Genomic DNA, 23,499 nt, shown 5'->3' with positions numbered 1-23,499 from the left:
GTTTTGATACCAACTGTTACCGTCTACATTAACTTGTAAAGTATATTTATTTTAAAAATACTGAACTTTACGAAGATTGATGTGAGCCCTTAAATATTTGTTTCGCTCTCATATATGGTCGACGTGAGATTCACGTCTCTCCTCCGACATGGTGACAGTAAGTCATTGGATCTCTCTTGTCTGAATTCATCCGAAATTGTAAGTTAGATGAACCCAGTCACATTATACAGTGGCAGTTTGAAGTTTTCAAAAGATACAGACAAAGTAAATGTTTCTGATAAGTATTAGATTTGGTGAAACGAATGCGGTTTACCCTGTCAAAGTTCAATAATAAAATGTGTGTGTGTGTGGAAAGGTTTATATTAGTCAAACAAATGTGATTCCTGTCACACTGATGTGATTAGAGCTTGATAAAGATTGTTTTAATCTAATTTAATAATAAACAGGATCATTATTATTCTGCTAGGTATATGTCACTGCTGGTACATCATCCATCTTGTTCATCAAGAAACGCGAATGATACTGTTTCCATATTAATAATTGATCACACCGCCATGATTCTTGACCAATTAAATAACAGGTTTTGCACGAGTGCGTGCCATGCCTTGCTCACCAATCCATCCTCTTGTTTTGTTTAAACACAATGATGATGATGATGATCCATGATCATAACAACATCATGGAGTACTCCTAACTCTATTTGTAATATTATATGATCAAGCCTGCTAAATTGTATGGATTTGACAGGAACAAAATGATAATTGGAATTAAAAGTTAAGACATGGGGGCCTGGAAACAGTCGAAAACAACATGGTGGGTCTTGCACTTTTGAATCTATATGTTTCTGAGACCTGGGTTTTTGTGTTGGAACATGGTGGAATCTGTTTCTGATACAGACATGTTTAGTTTCCTTGAGTTTTCCTCGTACCCCAGATTTTCCTCGGAAGTGTCTGATATGTAGTTGTTTTTACTCATCCGCCTGAAAATGTCTTCAGAGGGATTTTTGTGGTCTCAGGGGACTCAGCGAGCAGCCAGCTGCAAGCTACTTGTTGAAGCTTTGGGCTTCACATCATATGCTAGTTTGATTTCAGCAGGTTTGGACTCTGGAACTTCCTCTTGGAACGGTACCTCGAATAAAAGTGATTGGTACAAGCAGACCTCATCTTCTTTGCAATAGTACACCTGCCAAGGACGACACAATTTGATTACATGCTCCAAAACACGGTAAAAGTCAGATTGTTATTGTCCATAAGACAGTACTAATCTTGAAATCAGGCTCGGACAACTTGGGGCGGACATTGAATAACTCTAGACCATTTGGACATGAGTGAACACATGCACACGTGCGCACTGATGTACAACTATTGAGCCTTTTCTACTGGTTTTGATCAGGCATTTTTCCTACAATTATTGTGCTTGATTTTCATAGGCTTATAGCTAACAAAAGCCTGCAGTTACAGGAGTCGAGTTCTGCCTGGACCAACCCCTTTTGATTGCACGCTTAGCAGTAAACTTTGATGTCAATCTCTGTCGAGCACAGGGTCACTAAACTTTTAAGGATGCCCTACTGCATTAATGCTCAGAAAATAATTGAAAGACCCCACAAGGTTGATTTCAAAATCCCCCAGCCTATGTGTTGCCACGATATGATTTGCTTTCAGTCACAAGCAGTTACTGAACATCCCTTGGTGCCTATGTCTAAGCATTAATCGGCACAGAAGTTGTACTGAGAAACAAAGCACCTAACTCTACAAGTAATTATACCTTGCAATTAATTCTCCCTGTAAAAGCTGAAGAAATGGATCTTCTGAAATGAAGTGTTGCAGATCCCTGTGGACTAAGATTTCCATCCAAGGGATCAATAGACACAGCAATGTCAGGTTCAATATCGACAGTGAATTTACTCTTTGCTTCCTGCAATTGGTATCAGGAGGCAAAACATTAAGCAATGTAAATTAGAAGAGATAAGAGAAGATAAATGTAAAGGAAGGGTCATGACTGCATCATTTCGGGCGAGAGAGAGACACCTTTGAGAAATGATATTCTTCAGGCAATGATACTTTAAGGTATAGGTTCCCCTCACTGGATGAACCGCCATTAACAAAAATGGTCTGCGTGTCAGCTGATGGTCGCCTCCTAAGGCGTCTCAAAGATTTGGATTTTGGTGTAGGAGGCTGAACTCCTTTCAGCTCTAAAGTAAGAATCTCAGCATCTGCTTTGTTCAAATCTAGATATCTGATAACACTGTTGTTTGTATCAGCAATAAAAAGTCTTCCTACAAATCAATGAGGAAACACCTTCAATACATGATTCTTGCTGAACAACTTAAAGCAGATGAAGATAATAAAGGTCATATAATAAAGATGTTATGTACTCTGATAAGGTCATATGATAAAGATGTTATGTACTCTGATAAGAACACACATCATGCAATGGGATGAATAGCTCAACTCTAGAACTAGATAAACTAATTAAGGAAACTACCTTAACAAAGAAAGACATCTTTCAAATTTCCTATATGTGTAATGAAGTTCCATTTACATCATAATTAAGGTGTCCAAAAAGATATATTGTGGTATAAGTTATATGAATGGGAAAGAGCATCACCATTTTCTGCTTCAATGATCCCTGACGGCTCCGAAAGCTGCAAGACCATTTCCAGTTAAAAGTGTGTAGAAAATTTCAATCATTACTTGCTACTGCCCTACTGCATAACCACTTCAAATAGAGTTATATGTTCGCAGTTCTAACCTGAGCAGCTAGGGCCTTTCCATCCTTGAAACCAGCTTTGCCTGTCCCTGCCAGAGTGCTAACTCTTTTACTAGCTGGATCTAGCTTCTTGATCTGGAAATTTGAAAACCAAAATGGAAGATGAAAGCGTAAGTAACTTAGCCTGAAGCAATTCCTATCAGTTATCAAGTAATAAATTTGGGCATTCTTGCCATGTTTGAACCACACCAAATGTTACTTTCAGGGTTTTCAGTTCAATACAAAGAGAACCCAAGTCCTACCAGTATTTGTGCATTCCTCAATTGGAAAGCCCTTAATTAAACAGAAATGCAACTCGGAGCCTTGGTTCCAGGAAAGCTTTCCATGTTCCATAAGTATTACTCAAACAAGTGAAGCACTGTTACTCTCTTCCTAAGCTTTAAATTGTACAATTATGTAGAGCATTTTTGCAGCATTTACAAGGCATGTAAAGTTTTAAATACTAAAATTATTAGCATAAGTTAACACCTGATTTCAACTGTAATTCTTTAATTACGGAAAAATGAACAATAATCTTGGAAGAAAGAATTATGATTTGTATGTGGTAACATAACCAGAAGTTCACCTTAGCATGACCTTAGTATGAATGAAATAATTAGCTTTAAAGAAAGAGTAAAAGCTGGAATGTACCTTGTGGTTATAACTATCTGCTATGTAAATCTGACCATCCTTTGCACATAAGACACCCAAGGGATGCTGAAGAAGTACATCAGACCCTACACCATCATGATCTCCAAACTGCAATGGTCAATATGCAATGACTATCGGCAGGCCTTAACAAAATTTCATGAACTATAGAGTATAAACTTTAAATCTTACTGACTTCTTTATTTACTGTTTATCTGATCTGTGCAATAGACTACAAACTAGTTTTTAAATCAGAATACCCGAAACAAATTATCAGAGAAAACTGGGTCACCACCAGCTAGCAGTCTTGATCCTCCTGTTTTCAGATCAAGAGCTCGAATAGAGCTACTCTCACTATCAGCAATGTATGCTTCCATCAGATCTGAAAGAAACATTGTATTAAAACGTTCCTCGAAATGACCAAGGTCATCTACAACATTTTACTAATGTTCGAGCAGAATGAGAACTGTCAAAATAATGCAATTATTACCAGGAGACAATGATAGTCCAGAAGGTTGTGCAAAAGATGTGCTTGTAGGGCTACCTCATTGAAAAGAAAATGAAAAATGTTAAAGACACATTCATGTATGTTAGCATATTGTAAAGGTATTGGATATGTATGTATATATGAAAAAAAATTGCATTATAGGCTAGCCAATTTGAGTAAGTAGATTCGTAGAAAAGATGGAAACTGTGAAATATGAAGACTTGAAAGGAAGAACTGGACTAATAATAGCTCCTACTATCATTATTTTTGCATTACCTTGATCCGTTTAAGTTCCTTTCATATCCATTACCACTAAATGCTTTAGTAACTCCATCTTGTGTGTTATGCTCCCAAATTTGATGCTGGCCAGCCATTGCAATGTAGACCTTTTCATTGACAGGGTCAAAGCAGACATCCCAGGGAGAGTTGAGGAGCTGAAAGGAGACAGATACAAGTCTTGAAATTACAAGGAAAGAGATAAATCCAGGAGATTTTATGTAAAGTTAAAAGTATTTTTATATGCATCACGGAGAAATTTAGCATTATGGAAATAATAAGATAAAAAATGATATCATGCACCCAACTTGAGAAAGGACACTGATTGTGTAACCTATGAGTTATGAATGCAGGTTAAAGATAGGTCCTGATGCTCAAGGATTTCTAATCTTGCCTGAGAGGTTCCTGTTCCTCCTCCTGTATAGTCAGACCCTTTTGTTCCATTTCCAGCAAGTGTTCGCACCGTCTCACTAACAAAATCAATTTCCCTACGGTAACATTTGTTGAACAACATTAGTATCTACAACAACAGAAAAGAGAACCTTGTCAGGCTTTCAAACAGTTAAATCATAGCAAGTCACCACGCACCTTAAAGCATGATTTTCAGTATCTGCAACGTAAAGAATATTTTTCTTTGCATTGTAAGCCAGGCCCTGAAGAAATACATAGTCACAAGTTTAAAAATGACAATGCAGCAAAACCTCAGGATATGGAAAAAAGAAGAAATGTCCATGGCTGTAGCTGTAGATATTAACGTACTCCTCACCTGAGGGTGATTAAATGTTGCATCATCAAACGAGCCATCATGTAAGCCATCCTCTCCTGTGCTTCCAATTTGGACAATGTAGTTCCCATCTAGATCAGTTACCACCTGAAATCATGATGTATTGATATTGTTCATTGCTGGTACTTCAAAGCAGGTTGACATAGATGCCACCATTCAAAAGAAAAACAAAGCAAAAAATTTAAATGACATCAAGCCCATGTGCATGTTCATGAAGCACTTTTCATTTCCCTAGAACTTGAGTGCATGTCAACTAGCTTGTCATATCAGAAAGTGAGAGAGAGAGAGAGAGAACCTACTATGCGGTTATGGTTACTATCTGAGATGAAGAGCCGGTTGTTAAGAACATCTATTGCCAGCTTTCCAGGAAACTTCAAGGGAGATGTAAGCAAGCGAGGATCATTGTCTTTCTCCAGCTTCAGTGGAATTGGTGTATTGTCCAACAGCTTCTTTTTACCATAAAAGAGAAGAGCTGCCTCCACTAAATAATCAAGATCCTTGCAAAAAAACAAAAAACATTTTAGCTCCGTTTCTTGTTCAATTCTCCTACATTACAGATATGCAATTACCTAGCTTTGATTTAGTCTTTATGTCGATGGATATGTGTAAATTCTAATAATAAGAACCAAAATGCTGACATTTGTAATCCTGGGATTTTTAGTTGATAAGATGTTATTTCATCAAAGAAGGATCAAGCCTCATGCTGGGTATGAACAAGTGTCACATTTAGATTGTATGCTGATAATGAACATACTTCATTTGTTTGAAAAATGAAAAACTGATACTTATAACATATTTGCAGGAAAAGAAAAATGTGTCATTGATCATTACCTTTCGGCGCCCTTCACCTGATATTTGTGCTAGGAGCTGACCATTGGGTCCAACAATGGCAAATGTTGGCCAAGAACTTATTCCTAACTCTCGCCATAAATTCATATCTCCATCATTGACAACCTAAATAAAAGTCTCCATATGGTAAGCTTCATTATGGATTTGATATCAGCAAAAAAGAGTAATCTCCGAACAAATAACAGATTGTCTCATCCATACAATATTTCACAATATTTGTCTACTAGCAAATGTTTATGTCACGCCAAGTATTTCAGAGGAAGTAAGCAGGGTACTTCAATCCCGTATCGAGCACTTTTTGTTTTACCATGAAAAGAACTACCTAATAGATTTAGTTCTATGATGGCAAAGTACTTTGAGAAAGTCTAAGATTCTGCTCAATGGAAGTATCCAAAAATGTTCTACTTACAGGATGCGTGATGCCATAGCGTAATACTGCATTGCGGATGGCTTCTAAATCCTTCTCGTTATCAAACTTTGCTGAATGCACTCCAACAACCGTGAACTGTGCAAATATCCATACATTATACATATACAAATCTCAGACAAGAATATAGTTAAAGATATTACAACATCTGGGTCTTGAAATCACTAATGCAATAATTTTTCAGATTTAAACCACGTGACTTCAAAATCTTAAATTCAAATTGTTAGTAATGATTGACTTAGACCCTTATATGGGTCTTAACAATCACATATGAATCCAACATGGATGGAGTATCTCCTGCCATCTCTTGATTTCACTCTTTTTACCACAAATGTTTTAGGTAGATAAGACATAGAACTTCCACTGATCCCATACAGAGCTCTCCTTCAAGAACTTCTGTTAACCTGCAATTTCTTTTTCTTTCTGAGCTGATTCAATCTCATAATGTCAATCTTCATTCTAATACACCCATATATACTATCTTTGTTCCATTTTCTTTCAAGATCCCAATGGCGGGCAAAAGTGCTAGTTTGTTGTTGTTTTGCATGCTTTAATTGTACTAAAATCAATACCTTATCCCTCCACCCTCCTTCCCCAGCTTTATGGGTGGGCAAGGCACCTCTTTGTGTCAATAAGTTTTGAGTAATCAGTTGTTTGTCCAACCTTGCTAGAAGGCAACCATGGCAACTCAGCCCAGATTAAACAAGTTGATAAGAAAATATGCTAACACCATGAGAAATTTAAAGGGAGAAACATGTTACATATAATCAGAGGCGAGGATCTTACAGGCTTATCTTTGTATTTCTTCTCCAGGAAGTCTAGATCTGGTAAAACATGCATACAGTTTACGCAACAATAGGTCCAGAAGTCCAGCAAAACTACTTTTCCTTTCAAATCCTGCTCAAAATGTTTTAAATTATAGGAATGAAGTTATATTTCTTACATTGAATTAAATCTGCCACATTGAAGATTTTGCATTGTCTAAGCCTGTTGATATCCCAGAAGGACCTTACAAACATTAAGGCTTTTCACTATTACAGATGTTTCTTTCCCTAAACCTTTTCACTTTTCAGCATGAAACTCTTTACCATTCATTACAGCTTACATTGCATGTAAACCTATAGTTGGAATGGGTGCAAAAGAATTTACCCTTCCAAACTGAAGTGGTGCTGTATTCAACCAATCAAGTTTTGCAGGAAATTCTGGCACAGTAGGAGCAGTTCCCCTTTCAAAGGAAAACAAGATGATTTAAACAAATGAAGCATAACATTAAAGAAAAGCAAGTAAAAGAAAAGATACTTCATGAAGCAGAAACAAATGAATGACATAAACGATAACAGTGCAAGATCATTAACAGCAGAAAAAGGAGGACTTTCTTACCTGGATTCCAGATCAGATATATAGTTCACAAATTGTTGAACTCTTGCAGAACGTGATTCTCCTATAACCAATCAAAAGGCAGTTGGTTTGAGACTATATCTGTATGACTTAAAGATATAACTTTGGCATAATCCATAAGGTCTTCATAGCAATTAATGTTCCCATACAACCACAAGAATATGACACTGTCAATGAAAAAAGAGTTACATGACACACACTTTACCTTCATTAGGCTCAAAAGATGGGCTTTTTGCTCCAAACAACAGATTCTGAATAGCTTTAGGGGTTGCATATTGCATTGCCTGTAAATAAAATCAGAGCCTTCACACACACATAAAACATAGTATGACAACATGAAAAGAATACCAGAAAAGTACAACAAAGAGGTTACAATGCTGTTCCTAGGCACTCAGATGGTTATAATTAATGCTGGGAGCCTACAAAAATCCAAGAAGATGCAGTTTCCAGTATCCTTTTTTCAACTAAGCCAATTATACCTTCCAGTTTGTAATGCCGAAGTAGAGACAAGATAAAGCAATGCCCAAACTTCCATATCTCAATATTTCTCGCCTAGAACCCTGCAACCTGTCCATAAATTATTTCTGCAAACTCAACCTGAGGTGGTTTCATTAACTCTCTTTGCTTTATTGATAACAGAAATTTGGTGATATCAATTTCATGCTGCTGGGTGAAACTTGTCATTATTAAGTATATTAAATATAGTAAACTAATTATAAAATAAAGGCCTTAATCTAGATTTTTGGGACAAGAAAACCAGAAATGATAAAGAAAATAATTTTCATCTATAAGGATAAATACATTGTAAGCTACTTAAGGGGATTTTATGCAAGCTAAAAGAACTTGGTAATGAAGAAAATTACAAAATTATAAGTGACAAGAGACAAAGAATTATGAGAATATCCGAGTTCAAAGTCTTGCACGCATATGGGAGACACCTTACCCCTCAAGAGAGAAGGCCCCATCACTAGGAGCATCCACACCGGGAATTGATCCATTATAAGTTTTTTCATTGAGAACTGTTGATGGATTTTGTTCAGAAACTTGCAGAAACTGCGAATCCTGCACCATCTCATCTGCAATGATATGCTTTTATTAGACCTCTATATGCCAGAACATACATGCCTTAGTTATTACCCAGGAAAAGAATTGCTAGAAGGATACATCAATGCCACTAAGTTTAAAGGGTGAGCTCCTTCCCCATTATTTCATCAAAATTTGATAATCTCAGCTTGTTGGTGCACAAGGATGGACATTATCAATAGAATTGAAAATTTTCCACTACGTAGAATTCCCATTACAATAGAGTGTATCTTGAACTTTCTTAAAATATGGCACGCTGAAAAGCATCACCGGTTTTCACTACTGATTGTACAAAATGACAATTTGCAGCATATTCTCAGGATTACAGACTATAACCACCTGAGCTGCCACTGAGAATATCATCAAGTGAAACACTTCCTATATCATTTCTGATAAATGATGGACCAGCATCTTTCAGCGTGTCTTCTTTCAATGTAGTTGTCACAGCTATGCACCTGCATGCGGCAGAGAATGATTAGAATTTACCATAGGAAAGTTACTCCATTCTGTATGATGAGAGAAACTATTGATTGACAAGCAAGACCTGAAAGACTGATCTAACATAGAAGGAAAAGGGAAAATTAGATGACTTTGATACAACACATTAATCCTGTATGCAAACCATTTTGCTCAACTAGGTAGAAAATCTAAAAACAACATTAGCACATCAGATCAAATATGCATATATGATCATTTACCTCATTTTTGCTGCTTTAGCGGCCTGTACTCCAGCCAATGCATCTTCAATAACTATACACTGAGAAACGATAGGCAGATGTCATTTTCCTCAACAGAAGAAATTCAATGACACATTTAGAAAACAAAAAGTTTTAACAACTGAAGCTCTGCAAGATACCATTATAGCATCTACATAAAATTCTCCAAACAATATCAGTAGCTTTTTAATACTCTCTTTCACATATATGAGAAAAACCCTTTCAGAAAAATACGAGTAAAAATTTCCAAAAACGTATAATGCAGTAATTATCACCATTGTCATATGTAGAGCAACTCCATTTGGTAAATAAGTAGGGAAAGAAGATCTTTGTAATTGATAGAAGGGAGAGAATAATATGTACCTCATCAGGGGGAACATCCAAGATCTTTGATGCAGCTAAGAAAATATCAGGAGCAGGTTTCAGATTCTCAAAAGCATCTGCTGACACAATTGCATCGAACCTGATATGAAAAGGGTAACATAGTAAGAAGAAGAAAAAAAATGATGCCCCAAAGCTAAAAACTATAATCGACAACCAAATTTATGCGCCCAAACAACTAGATTGGGTTGGCTTACATCGATAATGGTAATCCAGCAGCAGCCAAATTTGCATCTACCTTGACACGATCAGCGCTGGATGCAACAGCAACTTTTAGGCCTTTGTTTTTACACTGTTACACAGAATTCTCCATCATTATGATCATAAAATGCAGCACCTAAAGTGACATCTTGATCTCACATTGGCCGTCATACCTGAGTAATGAGCTCAAGAGCACCTGGGAATCCTATTCCAGAATTCGGTTTTGCATACTACAAGATGGAAAGAACTTTCAAGGTTTGAGAAAATTTGTTCACTGAAAATTGGCATTGGTAAAATCTGAAAATCTGCATATAAAGAGTAAGAGTTAATCACCTTATCTAGATATATCTCAAAGAATCTCTTTTTTGCTGCCTCAGGGTCAAATTCTTTAACACCCTTAACAGAAGCAACACCTCCCAAAAAGTATGCTTCACCTGGTTATATCAGTCAAGTAGAAACATGTCGGTAAAACTTGACAGCTTGACATACTAACAAATTTCCGTACAAGTAAATTTATTTTCTTTAATCAGCATCACAAAATTAACTATCTCCATTCCTCAAAAGAAGAAAGTTTAAACCAATAGCAAGGAATCAAGATAAAATCTTTACCCATTCCAGTGAAAGGCACAAAGTCCTCCACTGTAACTTGAACTCCCATTTCTGCAAAAACATCAACACCTGCCTTTCTTGAAGGGTTCTCACTATTGCATAGCACTCCATCCATGTCAAAAAGCACTGCAGACACCTTGCCCCATTCTTTTTTACCAGTTTCCTCCACATTCTTTTCTTCTACTTTTACACAAGCCTTCACCACCATTTTCCTTGTGAAAACTCTGCTCTGGGATCTCCATTGGAACAAGAAGTTTGTTCTTGAGATGAGTTTTGGTGATGATGAGAAGAAGCAGAGCTTTGTTGGGTGAGATAGAGAAGTTGGAGTTGACAGTAGTTTAATGGCCATGGCTTAACTGAATTTTTTTCCCGTTTTGAGTGGCGGTTAATGAGTTCTTTTTAGGATATTGGTTTCCTTCTGGACCATATCACCCTTCATGTTAATTAAACTAGCTATCCATTAAAGATTTTGAAGCTTGAACTTTTGGTCCTCGTCAGAAATTGTTTATGTGGAAGGAAAAATTTGTGGCAGTGTCACTGAAAATGATGGGATGGTGTTCATGTACGTGGTGGAGAAATAAGAAATTGTTTTCATTTTGTTGCTCACTTATCCACTTGGACTTGGAGTGGTGACCACTCCTTCATCTCTGTCGGACGAGCCCAATTTCAGTTTGTAATCCATTATCATCTAACCATCTTGGACCATAAGTTGGGGCTATAAAATCAGTTTAGGAACCCAATTTCTTGGACTTTGCCTTAATGGGTAACCCATCACAGTCATGAAGACCACCTTTTCAATACAAAAGCACAGGGTATATTTCATCATTTTCCTTTTGTTTAAAAGATAAATGGTAGTATTATGGAAAAAGAAACTGATTACCTGCAATAATGACCTTAGGCTTTGACATTCTAATTGTCATCCAGCAATTACAATGCTATTGCTTCCACTGTATGCTAGCAGATGCACTTAGTTGTTGAACATAATGCAAACATTATAAAACTGTAAACCTCACCCCATTACCAGAAATGTTAGATTGACTTTTGTTTTATCATTTATCTATGGTTACCACTATCATTTCCACTAACAGAACAGGTGTGAAATGCCCTTCCAATAAGGCCAAAATTTTGTGATATTACTCCATTACTCCACTACATATTAGTCTTCCTAATCATGATCAAGCACAATTTTTCAGCCTATAAAATTCTACCCCGGAAAGCAATATTTACTATCTTCGTCAAATAAAAATTGCAGAAGGAAGATAAGGTATGCTTAGTTTCATTGATAAATCAGTTTTTTATTGAAGTAACTTTATTAGTAATCATTTGATCTTATTATTGATCAGACAGGATAGGTTGATCATGAAGAGGGTACTTCTGGTTCTGTTTTTCCTGGGACTGGTATTGTTGCATTGTCAAGCTGATGCCAGAAGGTTTTTATTGGGGGTGGAGACACAGAAAACAGGTAATCAGGTTGTATCTGATGATGAACCTGGAAAGTCAGGAACTGATGAGAAACCGGCCACTGCTTTAGGTCCAACAGTTGGAGCAAAAAGTGACGATGGAAGCAGCAATGAAGATGAGAGCAACAATAGCTATGGAACCTATGGAAATCCATCTGGATCATCTACTGAGAACCACCATCACTACACAAGTGACCACCCACCAGTAAAAGGGAATTAGTCTGTTATGAAGAAAATGGTTTGTGTATATGTGTACTGATTTGATAATAGTGTGGAACTGATGGATCTGGGGTGTGATATCGGCTGCTTAGTTGTCTATTCCAATTCCAGACAACTAAGTACATTTATGGTATCAGATTGTTATGTACTGTGCAACTTTGTGTGCTATATTCTGTCATGGTTTTCGGCCTCTAGGCCAATTGCATATTGTGCTGAACAATATCAGTACTTGTAATAAACAACCCTGACTATGGTGTTATCACCTCCTGATGCATGCCTTGAGAATTTCAGGTCCATTAAGGCTCCATTAAAAAGGTTCCCTACCTACATATATTACAATTAAGAAACTGAAACTTTCTAGGGTGATAAATGAAATACTTGTAGTTCGAATTTACTTGAACCTTTAATGTTATACCAACACTTTGCTGATAATCAAGACCAGCTAATTCTCCACTAAGCATGAAGTTAATTAGCTGTAATTCCAAAAATGTAAAGGCAAAGCCATCTATGGAGAAACAGTTAAAACTTAGCTTCATTAGTTACCTGGTGAAAGCTCAGCAGATGTTTGAGTTAATATGGTTTTGCTTATTAAGGAAAATCATGCTTTGCAAATCATCATAACCTTGAAAGAGATTACCTGGTTCACCCTATTGTTCCATGGCTTTCTTTCATTATCCATTGGAAAATGGTATGTCTCTCACATGAGCCACAAATATTTCCAAAAGATTTATTCCTTTCCAATTGAAACATCATCTTACATGTTGCACCATTCAGAGCTAAACTCACTTAGATGAAAGAAATGAATAAGAACTGGAACAGATAAAAGCAGGCATCCTATTTTTCTCCGATTCTTAAAATTTTGTTTCATTGATCTATCTTAAACTCTTGGGCACCTTCAAAATGCACCATCTTCAATTCTTTCTCCACTCTATGCTGGTTTCATTCCTTTTCATGTCGACCAGGGCAGATGCTAGAAAAATTAAATATGATGTACAAGATGTAATTGCCAAGACTATTACAGTTGATCAATCAGGCTATGGGGATTTCATCACTATCCAAAAAGCCATCGATTCTATTCCATCAAAGAATTCGGTATGGATACATATCCATGTTAAAGCCGGTATCTACAAGTAATTACTGCTGAACTTTTTTTTTTACTTATTTTGCAGACCAAAAAAGTGGTTTTCTAGCTCTAATCTTGTGCCTTCATCTGTCTAGTGAAAAGTTAAAGATCCCTAGAGACAAACCCAGAATTCTTCTTGGAGGAGAGTCGAGAAGATCAACTGTTGTCCAGTTTGGAGATGGGGGTACCTCTATTGAAAGTTCTACTTTTTCATTAGATGCCGAAGAATTCCTTGCCATGGATATAACATTCAAGGTCAATCAGCTTAAAACTTTTTGCAAATTTGTTCTTGAATTCAAGCTTATTCATTTCCATCCTAACCTAGTCCCAAAAACTTTCACAATAACCTGAGCTAATACCAAAGGGCTTAACAAGTTTTCTTCAAGCTACTAACATTTTTTTTGACAGAATACTCATAACCTTCAACCTGGAAATCCCATTACATGGGCACCGGCAGCTCTGATCAATGCAGACAAGGCAGCATTTTATCGATGCGGATTCATAGGCGTACACGACACATTAACGGACTCACAAGGTAGACACTACTTTGAAAATTGCTACATTGAAGGTGCTATGGATTTCATCTGGGGTAATGGCAGATCAATCTATCAGGTTGGCTTATTTCTCTTACATTGAATTTTCACATGTATAATCAAGCTCCTTACATTGGATCGAACCCAATTTTCATGTAGAGATGCATTCTAAACGCAACAGCATCACTTCTAGGTAGAGGCAGGACTGCTTACATCACTGCTCAAGCTCGAGACAGCACGACTGATGCTAGTGGTTTTGTGTTCAAATACTGTTCAGTTTTTGGAACCGGTCCTGCGTATCTTGGAAGAGCATTTAGACAATATGCTAGAGTGTTGTTTTATCAGACACAGATGGCCGACATCATTGTTCCAGAGGGTTGGTCAGCATGGAATAATGTTGGTAAAGAGTAAGATTTCCATGCCTTAAAACAACAAACTTATGGTAATCATGGTGAATTAATCAGGAATGGCTAATGACAATTTCTATCATAAAAATTGTGCAGAGATTCTATAGTTTATGCAGAGGTAGATTGTGAAGGGCCTGGAGCAGACAAGTCCAAGCGTGTGCCATGGGAGAAGAACCTGTCACCGCAGGATTTGAGCTATTTAATTAATGTTGACAGTTTCATAAACGAAGGAGGATGGATCCAAAGACAACCTACGATCCACCCTCGAACATGCTAAATGTAAATGATGATAAAAATATGAATGCGTTTCCCGGGAGTCGAACCCCGGTCTATAGCTTGGAAGGCATGTATGGACTACAAACGCTCATAACGCAAACAATTTTATATTTAGTATCCTCATCATTCAATATCTACCTTATACTAAAAGATATTTACACGCCGCATATATATATATATATATATATATATAAATAAAAGATTTTAATACAAGTTTTTATTATAAAAATTGATTAATCACATTAAAATTAATATCAACTAACAATTAACAATGTGAATAATAATAATAATTTATGATCATAATATCATGTCAAATTTCATAATTATTTTTATCTAAATGAATTTGTGATTTACATTCAATATAATTTAGAAGGAAAAAAATCATATAACATTATTCTTTTTCCACTAATAGTTTCATGAATTCAATGTGTATACCAAGTTCATACTTTGCTTTAATTGGTTCATGTCAAAAGAAGATCTGGCTTCCATGAAAACCTACTGTACATGGAATTGCACTAACGATTCTTTCCATAAGTAATCATTTCTATATATATCCCACCATTCTTTTGTTCTGGCAATGCTCCCCTCAGATATACGTACCTTCGAAGAATTCAGAGTCAAAAATCTTGGGACTGAACCAGCACTCACCCAAAATGCAGCATACAGCACCATGTATGATCATGCTGTTAATACTTTCTTTGAGGACCTCCATGGCTGATGATTGTAGCGCTGGAAATGGTGGCTCTCAATTTGCATCTACCATCGTCGTGGACAAGTCTGGTAAAGGAAACTTCAACTCGATTCAATCTGCCATCGATTCCATTCCTTCGAACAATGCTCAATGGATCAAAGTCCGAATTAACCCTGGTGTCTACACGTAATTTTTCTTTCTTAAACAGATGATATATAAGATTTTCACCAACTCAAGGTATAACAGCACTGGTTTAATTACCTACTCACCTTCTTTTCTTTGAATACGCAGGGAGAAGGTGGTTATTCCGATAGATAAGCCTTGTATTGTTCTTGAAGGACAGGATCGAAGTGTCACAACGATTACCTTTAACGCCCATGATAGAACAGATAGGAGTTGTACTTTCACTTCCTTTGCTGACAATATAGTTGCAAAGGGCATCACTTTCAAGGTAAAGCTTCAAGCCATTGCTCTTCATCTTTTGCACTAAAAGCTTCTTTGCTTTCTTTATATTTATCCACGCTAGCTGCGGAATCTGCTAACAAGAAAATACTGTACAGCAAAAACAAACTATACAAGACAAAGAAAGGCGTGTTTTGCTCTGACAGCTTGAGGGAGACTTTGTAATGTCAACCTGACAGTATCAACGACACACTTGTACTGTTCATGTGTATAAACTTAAAAACATGCCTCTCTTCGTCTTTGACAGTGCCATATTTTGGATTAATGTGCTAAAAATATATGAATAAACCAAGCTGTTGATCTCTATTGCAGAACTCGTACAATCATCTGTTGCTGCTAGAACGTCTCTCTAGCGAAAGACCAATTCCCGGTGTATCACAGGCAGTTGCAGCAAGAATTTTAGGCGACAAATCAGCATTTTTTCAGTGTGGTTTCTTGGGGTTGCAAGATACGTTGTGGGATGCAATAGGCCGCCATTACTTCTACCAATGCCATATTGAAGGAGTCGTGGATTTCATCTTTGGTTATGGCCAATCTCTCTATGAGGTAACTGATTCAAACAAATTGAAAACCTGAACACAATTGCCAGAAGCAATCAACAGATGTTTGGCTTCTCATGGTTTTTCCAGGACTGTTCGATAAATGTTACTGCTGGTGCATTTTCTTCACAAATTCCTCTAGGTTATATAACAGCTCAGGGCCGGCAATCATCAAATGATCCTAGTGGTTTTGTGTTTAAACGAGGGGAAATCTTTGGCACTACGCAACCTTATCTGGGAAGAGCCTATGGTCCTTATTCTAGAGTAATATTCCAGGAGACAACAATGAATGCAGAGGTGGTCTCTGAAGGGTGGGATGCCTGGAGATACCCAGGAAAAGAGTAAGATCCTTTTCTATTTCCATTTTTAAATGCAAATTTCGTCTCTTGAACTTGATACTGATTAAGGTGTGTCTTTGTTCTGCAATAAAATCTTAGAGAAAATTTTATGTATGCTGAGGTGAACTGCCAAGGAGCAGGATCTGACACTTCCAGGCGTGTTCCATGGGAAAAGAAGCTCAATCCATCCCAACTGAACCAATTTTCAAGGTCATCTTTCATAGACAATGATGGATGGATTGGCAGACTGCCATGAGAACCCAGAATTTGATTGAATTCACAGAATTTTTCTGTTGTCTTAGCTTTTCAAATTTTAGAGTCTCTGTACTCTAATTAAATGGTCAATTCATCCATATTATTTGGAAGAACACTTATTTGAAGGATTTACATTTAATGCACCGTCAGTTTATAATATCGATGCTCCTCTTTCTTACACAATGACATGGACGAATTTTATTCATGAATTGTTCTTCATCCCTCAACACCTTTTTACCTTGTCTCTTCTTTTTTCCATTCATATAATTCGTGATGAAGTGTCTGTAGCTTGCCTGATTGTGTTTCTTTTCTCATTCTTAAATCTTAAATGAAGATGGTACCAAATTTGAAAGAGAGAGTATAGTCTATAAATATGCAGAAATGTGGTCACCTAGATGGGAATTGGCAAAAGTTAGTTTGAAAGTTATATTGTAACACATATTGTATGATGGAGGAAGGCCATGGCCCCCTCAAAATTTTTGATATGTCCAAAATACATAGAGTATCATTTAACATTAAATTGATCAATCATTGTGTTATTGGCTATTTTCAAATATTGTTTGGATGTAATCTTTATTATCTTTTAATTGGAAAAATAAAAATTTTTTTACATTTGTTTCATATTAAATTAAAAAGAGTATTCGAACATTTAATTTATTAGTTAGTGTATTATCTGCTGTTGTCAAATCTTCTTTTCCTTAATTATAAAAAAAAAATAAAAAGAGAATTTGAAAAAAAAAAGAATTTAAAAACAGAAAAATGAGTGGTAAATTTCGATAGTTAAAGTTCTTTTTGGTGTTACCATTCCTGACAGTTCTAGTTGTTCAAGATTTTCAAAGGGCTGCCATATGTGGAAACTGAAAAAGCAACTTGGCAAAATCCAACTGGTGAACCAAGCTTCGCACGGACCCACAACCAGAAACCTGGCGCCACCCATCAAATGGAATGGCCACATAATATCCCCCCATAGACCTCTCCGCCCACCGGCGGACTCTTGCGCAAAAATTCATACCCAGAACAGATAAGCCTCAACTTTCAACAACCCACCTCTTGTCCAACCCCAATTCTTTGTGCCACACACACACACACACACACACAAAACATAAAAAATTTCAATTTTTAGCCATTAGAAGCCAAACCCAGATTGTTATTGGTATCTAGAAACTGAACCAGTTCATTTTGGTACACGAAAGCTTCCACTTTTTTTCATTTGAAGCTAAACCCAGATAGCATTTGGTATCTTAAAAGCTGAATCATTTCATATTGGCATTTGAAAAGTTTCAATTTTTCTTGCTTTTTGACTCATTTGAAGCTAAACCCAGATAGCATTTGGTATCGAATCCAAGAGTGGAAAAGATTGCTATTTTTGTGATTCAATTTGCTTTCTTGAAGGCTGCATGAGTTTGGAAGAACTCAAAAGTGATTATTGGTGCTTCAAATTTGGGCACTTGAAGAAGAAGAAGAAGTCAAATAAGCAACAGCAGAAGCTAGCATGGCAATTGTCGCAGTTACAAACTCTCAGCTCTCTTTCAATTTGTTTAACTTGTCTGCTACCAGAAGAGAAGCCTCTATATCGAGACAAGCTGCTTCTAGAATTCGCCATCGCTTCTCTTCTAGCCGATGGTTGAATCTCAACTCCCCTTCTACTACTAGACATAGGTAACAGTTTTCTTTGTTGCTCCTAAATTAAATGTGGCAAATGAAAAATAAAAATTTATGATTTTTGATGCAATGTCTTGTGGCATATAGAACTGATGGTTCATAATTGAATTGGTTTTGTAATATGTTCTGAAAAAAAGCTGTTTTTAGTATTTGAGAGAACTGAATGAGGCAGCTAATCAATTTTTGTTTGTTTTTCTGTTTAGTTATAGTTTTCGCAGTTTGAAATCTAGGTTTTCTATTACAAATACTGATGTACAATTCAACCATGTGGCTACCGAGGATGAAGTCCCGGAAGATATATCAGCAACAGAAATTGGTTGTTGTTGTTCAATTTCAATAGTTCAGCTCAAGCCTGATGTTCTCGAGACTGAATCTTTGAGCATACTAACTGGGGATACTTATGTGGATAGTCTTTTGACAACACTGCCAGTATGTTCCTCTTTGTGTTTATTAATTAATTTATTTTCACCTCGAGTTCAATATTCTCTATACCTTTGTGCCACTTTTACATATTGACTAACAGTTTCCTTCTTCTTTTTCAGGTATTATCAGAGGAGGAGCAGAAAGCCCTTGCAGCAACCCCAGCGCACCCTGAGGGATTGTATGGTAGGACTTTCTGTTTTCATCTAATCAAAGCACAATAGAATAGATGTAAAGTAATACTCTGACAGACTTAAACTCGCTTTTGATTTGAGTGTTTAAGGTGTATGTATATAACAACTGAATGTCTATGAAGGTTAGTTGTTGTGGCCATCCGTATGCTTCAGAGATTGGGGTTGTAAAAAGTTGTTACACTGTGTGACTTGAATGCAGCCAAATTTGTCTGTTATGAACTGAAGTGTCTTGTAATTTTGTATCTTGTCCAACGATTTTAATATAATTGTGGTCTTTTAAGGTGCTAACTTTAAGGACATTCATATTTCAGCATTTTATGCAAGTTGCCTGGCTGGGAATTTAGTGGAACAGCTTTGGAATTTTGCTTGGCCTTCTGCAATTGCATTGCTTCACCCAAGCCTTCTTCCAGTGGCAGTCATGGGTTTCTTCACTAAGGTACAGATAAGCCTAATGACATAAATTCACTACATAGAACAAGAGATGATAAGAGTACTTTCTAACAAATTTCTGTTACCAGCTTGTCATAATCGTTGGAGGTCCTTTGGTTGGCAAACTTATGGATCATTCTCCAAGAGTGCCTTCATATATCTTTTTGAATGTTGTGCAGGTACTTCCAAAAACAAATTTTTTTTTTCAATATAAATGTAAAACTAATACTGTTCTAATTTTTTTTCAAATTTTATTTGCATCTGCCAGGCTGCTGCGCAGTTGTTGTCAGCCGCAATGATAATTCATGCCCATATGGTCTCCCCTGCTTCTGCTTCATCTGTTCTTCGCCATCCTTGGTTTGCTGTGCTAGTGTTAGCTGGGGCTATTGAGAGGCTATCTGGGGTGGCACTGGGGGTTGCTATGGAGCGTGACTGGGTTGTGCTGGTAGTACCCTTATTGCCTATTCTGTGCATTTTGGTTGTTTACTTCACAGACGATATTATTATCCATCTCTTGCAAAGTGGAGCATGAATTAAAGTAGACACTTTGTGTTTGCAGTTAGCTGGAATAAATAGGCCAATTGCACTGGCACAAGCAAATGCTGTTCTAAATCGAATTAATCTGCTTTGTGAGGTATTTGATAATCTTAAGATCTTTTACATTTTTTAAACATTGGTCTGTGTAACTATCTTTGTATTTCGAGCCATAATATTTTTCTGTTTACTTGTAACCCATAGAGCATGAATCCTATAATACGTGCAGGAAAATTTATAAATTTGCAGTTATCTTAGCAATCAAGTAATGAAATGCTTTTCATGATAAATATCATTGTTGAAATTTGTTTGAAGAGATTCATTATCATCTATAATTGCAGATAGCTGGCACATTATTATTTGGAATTCTTCTCTCTAAATATGATCCAGTAACCTGCTTGAAGTTTGCTGCCGGTTTGATGATGGGGTCATTGCCAGTTATGGTAAGTGCTTTTGTGCTTGTACTTAATTTTTTTTTTCTAGGGAAAATGGGGTCTACTTTCTTTTCTTAATTCTAACACCATTCCTCAGATTTCTCTGACATGGTTAACGAACAAACTTTCTACTGGGGTTCTTGACCGTGCCAGATGTTCACAAAGCTGTTGCAGAACATCTGATGAGGGGCAACTGCCAGATGCTGATAACTTTGGTAAAACCTGTTCATCTCATTGCTTTTGAAATCCTTATTTAGTGGATTGCTTCTTTTTCAAAGGTTGATATTCACTTGCTATATTTGGTGTTTGCAAATTTGTGGATGACCAGTTAATACAGGTTTGGAAGCCATCAAGCTTGGGTGGAGGGAATACATACAGCAGCCAGTCCTTCCTGCAAGCCTAGCGTATGTGCTCCTCTACTTCAATGTTGTTCTCACTCCAGGCAGTTTAATGACGGCATTTTTAACTCAGCGTGGTATTTTTCTATCTATTACGACCTATTTAGATGCAATTCTTGATTGTCTACAGTTTGGACCCAGTTTTGAGGAGAAACAAGCTGCATCAACCCAAAGTCTAGCAATAGAAAGTTACTGTACCAGGAAAGATAACAAAAAAAAAAAAAAAAGAAAGAAAAAAGGGGTACAAAGAAGTGGGGCTTATTACTATCATCATTTGGAGGACATGCTAACAGTGTTTTGGTCTAAAGCATTGCATGCACTGATATGCCTTAAGTAAATCCGTGCAGATAGTTGATTATAGACTACAGTCTGTTTTTATCTTCATTTGCTGGATGACCATTGATTACTTGAATAGATTTATTTAAGCTGAGTACAAAACCTTATACCTCTCAGAAATTCAATTCTGACTCGAAAGTGCTCCGTGGGTTTGTTTAACAGGTTTAAATCCATCTGTTATTGGGAGTTTTAGTGGATTATGTGCTTTTATGGGTGTTGGAGCAACCTTTTTATCTGCAACCTTGGTCAGGAGATTTGGCATTTTAAAGGTTGGTTCGTGTTTTGTTTTGTCTGCTGAAATTTTCTATTTTGGGGCTGGTTCTAACTGTCATCTTCTCCTTCAAACAGGCTGGAGCAGTTGGATTAATATTTCAGGCTTCACTTCTCACCATAGCTGTTGCTGTTTACCAGAGTGGATCTCTTTCCCAGAAGGGTCCCCTCCTTTTCTTCTTATGCTTGATTGTAAGAACAAACTTTAACTTCAATATTTTTTTATGGACTAGACCATTGATTTTAAGTGGAAAACCAAATAGCCTCGGTGAATTAGGAATCTAGGAAGGCAGTAGTCAATCCGGTGTACAGCATCAGTCATGGTTGTAGATCTGATTTGAAATTTATATTCAGAAATAACTGTTTATATTAGTTATCTGCTAATAGCATTGAAAAAAAAGGCGAATAGATTCTCTAAATGTCTATATAACTCAAACTATTATTCTGGCAGTATTGGAACTCAATGGAGCCATCACTATGCATGTTGATGTGTCTAGTGAGTTCGGCTTGGCTGCTCTAGCTAAGGCCAGAAAACCTGGGAGCTATATAGGATGCTTCAATAGCAAAATATGAAAGAGGGTAGAAAATACAGCCGCCAGTCTTAAAATTAGCATAATACCTGAATATGTACCCTCACCTCCTGTATGCAGGTATTGTCAAGGTTGGGACATATGTCATATGATATTGTTGGGGCCCAGATACTTCAAACAGGAATCCCATCATCCAAAGCAAATCTTATTGGGACAACAGAGATTTCTGTTGCCAGTTTAGCAGAGTCTGTAATGTTGGGAGTTGCAATAATTGCAAATGATGTTTCACATTTTGGATTTCTAGCAATGCTATCACTTCTATCAGCAGTTGGAGCCGCATGGATGTTCTGCCGATGGTTATTGAATCCTACGGAGGAACAAAGAAACCTTTTCTCTTTTGATCCTCAATTTCAATTATAATGTAAGTACATAATATGTGGGTATTTTCCTACGGCTAACATGTTCATTCAATTGGTTTAGCCTTGTGGTTTACTTAGCAGCTATATCTCACCTGAAATTTTTTTTTTTGAATTGCTATTAGCGGAATAACATATGATTGTCTTCCCTCACTTCTTTTCTTCAATTATCAACAGCTGCTGTTATTCCCACAGTGCAAAGACGGTCTGAAAGTAATATGAGCTATGATACATTCCATACATTCAACACTGTCCTCATCCATTTACTTAGAAGATGCCTGAGGTATATAGTTTGATCTCACATGGTTGCTTAGTGTTTCTATTGTTGTAGTTCTTTATTGTAAAGTCTTTTAACAGTCCTTTGAATAACATTAAAGGAAAGAAGATGAGCCAGTTGATTTCTGAATTTTATTTTGCTAACACTGGGTCCAACCTGTATAAATTTGTAAAGCATTAATCAATTCAAAATTTTGTTCATGAAATTCTGGTTTCCTTGTTGCCTTTGTAGTTCAATGTGATCATAACTCATAAAACATTTCTTTGGGTTAACGTTCATGTAAACATCGATTGAGAGAACGAAGGGAGAGTGATTAATGAAAGCATGTAGAAGCAAATAATATATCATCTAGGATAAGGTAAAGCATGAAAGTGATACTACTGTATATGTTGGTTTCTGCTTAGCTGTTTCTTAACTGATATTTTTACTTTCAACCTCATCATTCATTACTTTTCAGCTGGTGTTTAACTTTTTGGGTTTCTTCTCACTGCCATTGCCATAAACATAGATTCTTATCTGTCATTAGAGCTACTCTAGGATCTCTCCTGAGGGCATAGATGGCACTGTTTCTGTGCTAAGAAAAATGACTTAGGGTCAAAATGGTAATGGATAGGGTATACTTAAAAATAAGGTACTCACTCAAATCTTATTATGGAGACATCTGAATTCTATAAATCCGAATAAAATAA

General features: G+C 36.7%; 5 protein-coding genes across 6 annotated transcripts; 4 read left to right on the top strand and 1 right to left on the bottom strand.

The window, feature by feature from the left end:
• LOC18600586 (NHL repeat-containing protein 2) lies at positions 510-11,131 on the bottom strand. Its single transcript, XM_007031114.2, has 28 exons — positions 10,608-11,131; positions 10,332-10,432; positions 10,172-10,228; positions 9,995-10,089; positions 9,780-9,879; positions 9,399-9,457; positions 9,040-9,155; positions 8,561-8,693; positions 8,097-8,184; positions 7,823-7,901; positions 7,600-7,660; positions 7,369-7,444; positions 7,006-7,116; positions 6,202-6,297; positions 5,775-5,897; positions 5,243-5,440; positions 4,926-5,030; positions 4,748-4,812; positions 4,554-4,647; positions 4,160-4,317; positions 3,887-3,936; positions 3,657-3,778; positions 3,400-3,507; positions 2,752-2,844; positions 2,608-2,644; positions 2,028-2,275; positions 1,765-1,914; positions 510-1,182 (listed from the first exon to the last, which is right to left on the bottom strand). The coding sequence occupies exons 1-28, from the start codon at positions 10,954-10,956 to the stop codon at positions 1,021-1,023; spliced, it is 3,234 nt and encodes a 1,077-aa protein (XP_007031176.2). The 5' UTR covers positions 10,957-11,131; the 3' UTR covers positions 510-1,020.
• On the top strand, positions 11,851-12,525 carry LOC18600585. The gene is made up of 2 exons (XM_018121297.1): positions 11,851-11,871; positions 11,951-12,525. Exon 2 carries the CDS (start codon positions 11,967-11,969, stop codon positions 12,285-12,287), a length of 321 nt encoding a protein of 106 aa, XP_017976786.1. The 5' UTR covers positions 11,851-11,871; positions 11,951-11,966; the 3' UTR covers positions 12,288-12,525.
• Positions 13,238-14,626, top strand: LOC18600584 (probable pectinesterase 29). Its single transcript, XM_007031112.2, has 5 exons — positions 13,238-13,416; positions 13,505-13,664; positions 13,818-14,021; positions 14,102-14,349; positions 14,446-14,626. The coding sequence occupies exons 1-5, from the start codon at positions 13,238-13,240 to the stop codon at positions 14,624-14,626; spliced, it is 972 nt and encodes a 323-aa protein (XP_007031174.2).
• On the top strand, positions 15,264-17,091 carry LOC18600583 (putative pectinesterase 52). The gene is made up of 5 exons (XM_007031111.2): positions 15,264-15,502; positions 15,608-15,767; positions 16,091-16,324; positions 16,408-16,658; positions 16,755-17,091. The coding sequence occupies exons 1-5, from the start codon at positions 15,279-15,281 to the stop codon at positions 16,909-16,911; spliced, it is 1,026 nt and encodes a 341-aa protein (XP_007031173.2). The 5' UTR covers positions 15,264-15,278; the 3' UTR covers positions 16,912-17,091.
• LOC18600581 (solute carrier family 40 member 3, chloroplastic) lies at positions 17,870-23,015 on the top strand. 2 transcript variants are annotated; one of them, XM_018122197.1, is made up of 14 exons: positions 17,870-18,569; positions 18,782-19,001; positions 19,115-19,178; positions 19,498-19,622; positions 19,705-19,794; positions 19,884-20,060; positions 20,175-20,249; positions 20,491-20,592; positions 20,681-20,798; positions 20,912-21,058; positions 21,480-21,586; positions 21,666-21,779; positions 22,238-22,538; positions 22,711-23,015. In XM_018122197.1, the coding sequence occupies exons 1-13, from the start codon at positions 18,403-18,405 to the stop codon at positions 22,535-22,537; spliced, it is 1,806 nt and encodes a 601-aa protein (XP_017977686.1). In that variant the 5' UTR covers positions 17,870-18,402; the 3' UTR covers position 22,538; positions 22,711-23,015. The 2 variants fall into 2 exon arrangements, with proteins under 2 accessions (XP_017977686.1, XP_007031168.2); XM_007031106.2 differs by having other exon boundaries at positions 18,776-19,001.

Source organism: Theobroma cacao, chromosome 5, assembly GCF_000208745.1.
Source record: "Theobroma cacao cultivar B97-61/B2 chromosome 5, Criollo_cocoa_genome_V2, whole genome shotgun sequence".
NCBI classification, from domain to species: domain Eukaryota; kingdom Viridiplantae; phylum Streptophyta; class Magnoliopsida; order Malvales; family Malvaceae; genus Theobroma; species Theobroma cacao.
Note: the sequence above shows the minus strand (reverse complement) of the source record. Positions and strands in the feature narration are given on the sequence as shown.